Source organism: Sinocyclocheilus anshuiensis, unplaced genomic scaffold (assembly GCF_001515605.1).
Source record: "Sinocyclocheilus anshuiensis isolate Anshui unplaced genomic scaffold, SAMN03320099.WGS_v1.1 scaffold513, whole genome shotgun sequence".
NCBI lineage: Eukaryota > Metazoa > Chordata > Actinopteri > Cypriniformes > Cyprinidae > Sinocyclocheilus > Sinocyclocheilus anshuiensis.
In genome coordinates this window covers 698668-705584 of record NW_015537972.1, presented here as the reverse complement: position 1 = coordinate 705584, position 6917 = coordinate 698668, and the positions used below count along the sequence as shown (strand labels likewise).

At 40.8% G+C, this 6917-nt stretch overlaps 1 protein-coding gene across 1 annotated transcript in view; it reads left to right on the top strand.

Annotated features, from left to right (window-relative positions):
- Positions 1 to 6917, top strand: part of LOC107670431 (teneurin-4-like) — a 232390-nt gene that overhangs the window by 116366 nt on the left and 109107 nt on the right. The window contains 2 exon segments of the mRNA XM_016463037.1: positions 801 to 899; positions 2189 to 2424. Of these exon segments, the coding sequence (XP_016318523.1) occupies positions 801 to 899; positions 2189 to 2424 (335 nt within the window).

Sequence of the window (6917 nt, the reverse complement as noted above, 5' to 3'; positions counted from 1 at the left end):
CCCCCCCCCCCCCCCCCACAGCACTTTAGTTCCATAAGGATGTCTCTGTTTGCCCACTTCCACCGAAATAGTGCTGGTGCCGAGCTGTGGGACCTGCGGACTTCTTTCAGAACCGACCCACATTTCAACTGACTTGAGAGACGAGCATTTTCATAAATAGCTATGTTATTTAAACCACAGTGCATCACTTTCTTGTACCTTTCCAAAACAATTTAACTTTTAAAACGTTTTCCCACATGCTGGGAGAGATGCCTTTGTGCTGTTATACAAAACATCAGCACCCTTACAACTAGATTAGAGGTTGGGAACGAACTGTTGTTTAATTTAAATACTCATTGCAATGGGTGTTTCCAATATAAACAGCTTTGTAAAAGATAATGGTAAAGATCTACTTTTGCTTGATCTAGTTTTGTTTAACATCAGTCTTGCCAGACTGAGGAGTTGTTTTTAAAAATATTATTTGATGTGAAGATTCTCCCGCTGTCTGTTCTCTGATGTTGTCGGTTAATAGCTAAAGAACAGTAGGTTTAGATTAGGTTTTGTTTTTGTTCTTTGCTCCTGAACACTGCTTTTACTGCAGTTGAAATACATTGGAACGGTTCCCAGTTGGGCTCCGGATCCGGCACCAGCACCAGCACCCTGTCATTGGAAATTGGGGTTTGCTTGTCCTTGTCGGCCTCTCCACTCTGTCCGTTTACAGAATTTCGCTGGGTGATCATTTTTGTGTTTGCACATCTGTCTCCCTCTTGCATGCATGTCTCACTCTCGTTCCATCTGTCCATCTCTCCACCTGTGTGTAGAAACATAGCAAAGCAGACATTCCTAGAGACTTTACAGGACAACTTTATAGAGATGGACATACTGGCCACAACTCGCCGCGACGGGGCTTACACTGATGGGTATGTTGCATGATCTGACCGCAGCTGCCGGAGTCTGCTTTGCCATGCTGCATAGTGGTACCTGTGCACACTTGTTTTCCATTACATAGTGACATTTGTAACAGAATCTAACATGTTTCATCACTTACTGTATGAATTGCATGCTTTTTTTTAACAGAAATTATTTCTGAACACAAACTAACAACTTTTCTAATTAACCCTGAATGCATTGGCATTCTTCTCAAAGGAACTGTTCATAAGTCCTTTAGTGTACACTACAAGACTGAACCCTGTTACCTTGAAATCATACAGATTTGAGACGGCATGAGAATGGGTAAACGGTAACACAATTATACTTTTTGGGTTAACTATTCTTTTATCAGAGCTACGGCAGGCGCAATTCTTAGTGAGTCGCCTGATAGTGTTTTTTTTTTTCTTTATGCCACATTTGTGACATTTAAGGTACAAACCTTATGCTAGTAATCAGGAAAAGGCTTTTTTTTTTAAGTTATTTTTAGAGGCATTTTATTAGGACAGGACAATTAAGGAGAGATGGGAAGAGCTAGGGATGGGATCAGGAAATAATGAGACAAGAATCGAACTCTGGAGCACTGCCCATGAGGCTTTGGCTCCGACAGAAATTGACAATTTACAATTTCATTTTTATTTGCATTGCTAATTACAATCCCCAAACCAATTTACAAACCTGGTACAAAATTTGGCACATAGCAATGTGCCAACATGACAAGCTTCTGTCTTGTAGTGTGCAATAAGCTTAAGAGTTTTTGCAAGTCTGTTGTTCTGTTTTCTTGTACCTCATTAGCCTAACGTGGTTTGTTTCTGAGTTTCCCCTCGTCTGGTCAGTACAGCTTGACAGTGCTTTCAAAGTCAATGACTTCACCATAGATTACGCCATCCACAGTGAATAAGTCTTGATAATGTACATCCTGCAATATCCCACAGCTTCTTGACACACGCATCCTTAAGGTGAATTAGAAGTCACTACGAGGGCTTGTATTAACAAGAATCCACTGTGGTCACTCGCGCTCTAAATTAAATTTGATATTGATTCAGAATTCCGATATAATGCACACCACGGGGCACAGTGTGTCTTGCTGCCAGCGCTCAGATGTGACTATGGCAACAGCTTGGAAAAGTGCTTAGCGACAGCAGTACTGACCGGTGTGGGGAATCAAGCCTACACACTCTACAGATATTGTTTACCATGATGAGAAAACACTTACCACACAGTGCTCTCTAATGTCCCATTTTTGTGAACATAAGCAACAGCATTTTCTGCATCTCTGCAGACACTTTCTGTTCAAGCCTGGCGGGACTTCGCCCTTGTACTGCACGACTTCACCTGGCTACCCTTTGACATCCAGCACTGTCTACTCTCCCCCTCCCCGGCCCCTGCCACGGAACACCTTCTCACGTCCTGCCTTTAGCCTGAAGAAACCCTATAAGCACTGCAACTGGAAATGTGCCGCCCTCAGTGCCATCCTCATCTCCATCACCCTGGTGTTCTTGTTGGCTTACTTTATTGGTAAGTTACCCGTCTACGTTCTCATCCACCCTTAAAATTGCATCAAAGGTGTGACAGATATCAGAAATGACATATGTGTTTGTTTTTGGTTCTTAAAAGAAAGACTTGAAGGTGGTTTGCAGCTCTTAGTTGATTTATGATTGTTTAGATGATCTGAAAGGAGACCAAAACTCTTCTAAGGCCAGACATGCCTGACAAGTGTAAACCAACTTGATGGTCAACAAACCACCTTCGATTGGTTTAATAGGGTTATTTGTACATACATTATACATTCTAATCTTACTGTAATACTAAAGATCATTGTAAAGGCTGAAGTAATGTTTTGTCATTTAAACACCTCTGCTCTGAATCCAAGCTGCTGATGATTATCAGTATGTCGCCTCACTGAAAGAGACTGATATGACTTTTGTGTTAAATTTGATCTGTTTCCACATTGTGCCAGAGTAGCGACACATAAAGATGCTATATGTGATTCACTTTTCAATCATTTGAAAGCTCAGCTCCTGCAGATTACAGTTAACATTATTGATTTCTCACATTGTTAGGAAATTTCAGTGTCCCACAACTGTATTCAGCTTGGTCAGTGAACCAAATCAATAATGGACAACAGATAAAGCCAACATGATTGAGCCATAGCAGCAGTTCATGCTGGTTGTGGTTTGATTTTTCCTGTGTGGTGAACATTTATGGAGTTAAACAGTGACTACATAGAATTATTAACTGTCCATGATTTATTACAGCTGTATTAGTTTTGCACCATATTAGTCTGAACACTGACTACTGTGGTGCAGAATGTTACTAGGTGCCTGGTAGTAATTCTGTTATGTTTCATAAAATCCCACGAAAGAAGTGGAAAATCCAAAGTGCATGTGAGAAGATAAGAGCTAGTCTAGCAGTTCCAAATAAAGTGTGTCCATACCTTGAAGTATTAAATCAATAAAAACAATAATGTTTTGTATAACCCAATATCTTTTATAGGACAGCATGAAATGGGTTTGCATAATGTGTGTCTGCTTAGAATGTAAATTGTTACGTGTAATCTCACGTAGAGCCCACAGAATGAAATAATATTTTTTGAAGTTGAAAATATGGGGTCTAAAGTCATTTGCACAAGGTGGATCCAAATGGAGATCGCACAGATGTGTCTTCATTATTAGAGATAAACAGCTTTTCACAGCACTGAGAAAAAAAAATACAGTGTAAAAGAACTGAAATTAACTCTAACCATCCATCCATGCATCTATTTTTGACTTAAAAAAGGGGGAAAAAAACATAATTGCTACTCTGTGATTCTGTACAGTGATTTTAAACCTAAATTAAATGTTAGTTGAAAATTGCTCAGCTTTGTTTAAAACTCTATTTTAAGGTACTCTTGTGCACTTGTGACTGACTTTAAAGGGATAGTTCTCCTTCAACATAGTGTTTTTGTACATACTATGGAAGTCAATGGTGACCAACAACTGAAGGTGAACTTTCCCTTTAATAGCTGCCTATGTAAAATGTTTTAAATCACTTTTAGTAATCGTTAGGATTCTGCCTTAGAAGGTAGCATGTAGGTAGTATATAATACGGTTATATTATATAATATATAATACTTGCTATGTTTTGAGATCTGTGTGTTCAAAAAACTAGTAGGCTGCCTACCTAAAGGTTTAAGGCATCGTAGATGTCCTCCAGGTGAGAGGGCCTTTGTTCTAAACAGTTGGCAGCTGTCTTCATGCTTTAACCTGTCTTTGTGCTGTCTTCAAAGGTGCATCATTATGCTCAATTATGAGGTAGAAGGCATTGCAAGAATTTTTTTTCTCCCATAATAATTATGTACAGTATGCAATGTATTCTTTCCTCATTAACTTATTGCAGCAATCAATTGTGAGTCATGCCTCCTGTGTGCTTCCTGCAAGATGCTCTATTTGTGTTCCATGCAGAATTGCTGCCTATGTAGAGCATTTATTTTCTGTCTTGAAAAGATTGGTGTCTACTTAGTAGGCAGCAGCTCCCAAAATGTTGGAACAAAATTAGATACTGTTGTCTACATTAAATGCTTAAGCACTGTGCTTAATGAAGTTGTTCTCTGAGTTAGCTAGAGGGCTAGTTAAGCTTTGACCTTGTTAGGAGCCCTGCGAAGCCCACCAAGCCGATGTATCTTAATCACTTCTTGTAATTACAGACACCCCACCCCATCCTAACCCTCTTCCAAAATCAAGCTCATCTCCCTGAGCACATCAGGTAAACACGCATGAAACCGTAGCTCACCCTGAGAATCTGGGATTCAATCAACAACAAGGGGTCACGTTTAATTAAAAGCTGATGAGAAAATATATTTAATTTCAAGTGCAATTAATTATGTAGTCCTGTAATTGGAAACTCTAGCTGTGTTGTCTAATGAACCCAATTAAACCTCCTGACAGATGTTTTTGACTTGCTGCATAGTTTTGCCATTTCCCCCCCTATTTTTTTTCTGTGGAGTTTGCAAGAACTGCTTCCTTGAAAGGAGTGAGATCGCAGAATTGGGAGTGGTGTGCCATTTTCTCAGTGGTGGCATGCTCATTAAGAAGGCCATTATGTCCTCGGCATCTGAAGGTCATCAGCTTCCCTCTGTGTTCATTTCTAAACGTGCTGGGCCCTCATTGTACAGCCCAACATGCAACCTCAGTCATAGCCACAAGACACTCACTCTAACTGTCGATTGACTTGGAAGCGCCAGTCTTTTGTTTTCTCTCTTTGTTTCTTCATTATTACAATCAGCCTAATGCATTTTCAGTTTTACCTTCAGCCAAATGTATTTTTGTCAATCCACGGTGTTGGATTGTCAAGGGATTGATGTTCTGGGGTTAAAAGGACTGGTAGTGTTTATAGGACTTGTGTAGGTTGTGGGTTTGTGTCACAGCAAAGTATCGGCTTGTGGTAGCCTATATTACAATGAGGAGACTTGCTTTAACCAAAATGTGGAAGACTTTGCAACTGGGAAGTTAGGTCATAGTCCTGCTCGGTCACCATGGTACCCTTGAGCAAGACACTTAGCACCAGGTCGCCCCAAGGGAACTTTCTTTGCAATTAGCGTTGAATCATGGTTGACAGAAACCGCCTTGTAAATTGGCAAGTTCCCGGATGAAGCTGTTTTATCAAGACATTCTAGAAAAGTCCATGCTCTGTGGCCAGATTTTATACGCACTCTTACCAGTGTAGAGATATTATTCACTCCTGACAGATTCCTCTAAGCTTCAGTGTGAAAGTGAAAAATGACTTAAGACTTTTTGATGATGTGCATTTCACTGCCTCTCATTTATAGTTAACAGTCTGAACTTGAAGTGAGACCAGATGAAGGCACATAGAAAAGATGAAGCTCCACTGGGAGTTTTGGTGAAAAGATGAGGCACTCATGACTGGGGAAACTTAACACTCAAGAGTGCTGCTCTCCAAGGTCTCACTGGTTTGTCTGCAGATTGATTTGACACCTACTTGTGTTTTTTAAGGGCTTAAAATCCATGTGTGCTCAAAGAAAGTAAGCAAGTGAGTAACCTTAAAGATAAGCTATAAAAAGACACATTTTCTTCAGTCAAGAACAAACTCTTCAATAAATGATGTAGTATCCCTCAACAACCTTTCGTTATAATAAATATAAACCCTCCAAATACCTACTTTAACCATGTGTAAAACAAGGGCACTGCTCAAACCTGTCATCTTGTTTGTCTCGCTTCAATTTGCCAAAGTGGTGACTGGCATCTTCACATCGGCCTTTCTGTCTTCAGATAAGTTTTTTGGTAAAGATTCCATAGTCGAATATGAGATGGCTGCCAAAAAAGTGCCAAAGATCTTGCGCACCAGGATCCTTGCAGGAGGGATGTCAGAGTAATTAGACTGCTAATGAGAGGACTGAGAGCTGCCGTGTTCAACGCTCATCCATTCAAGTGTCTAAGGGGAATTAATTAACCATATGCTTGCTAATATGCCCTGTCCATTCTATGACAGATGAGCAAGAAATGGCATTTCTCAACCCGTGACTACTCTGCCCCCAGATCCCAGCATTGTCCTCTTTTTTTGTCCTGGGATAAAGCTGTTTTTTGTTGGAGGTAAATGTGGGATAGATGGTGTCTTTTGTTGTTGTCTGTTTCTCAGGGGGTGTTGCAAAGGTTTGAATCGCAGAAGAGGAACAGTAATGAGCTTGTGTTCCTCTCAGACTGAAGCAGTAGTTTATTCGAGCTTTCTGCTTTCTAATTGGCTTGCACGGATCTGCCAAAGTGGCCTGCCAAAGTAGAGATTGCAGGGACGTTGTGTGCATCCAGACTTGCATTTCAGCACGGCTGCCGTTTTACTCTCAACAGGTCGTGGGGTCTTTCCACTTGCCATTCCAGCGGGACCTACATTAAAAAAACACCCAGCTTAGTCCGCTTCCACCTGTCCATGCTTTGCTCCTTGCTCAAGGAGCCTGGCTGACAGCTGAGAGAGAGAGAGAGAGAGAGAGAGAGAGAGAGAGAGAGAGAGAGAGAGAGAGA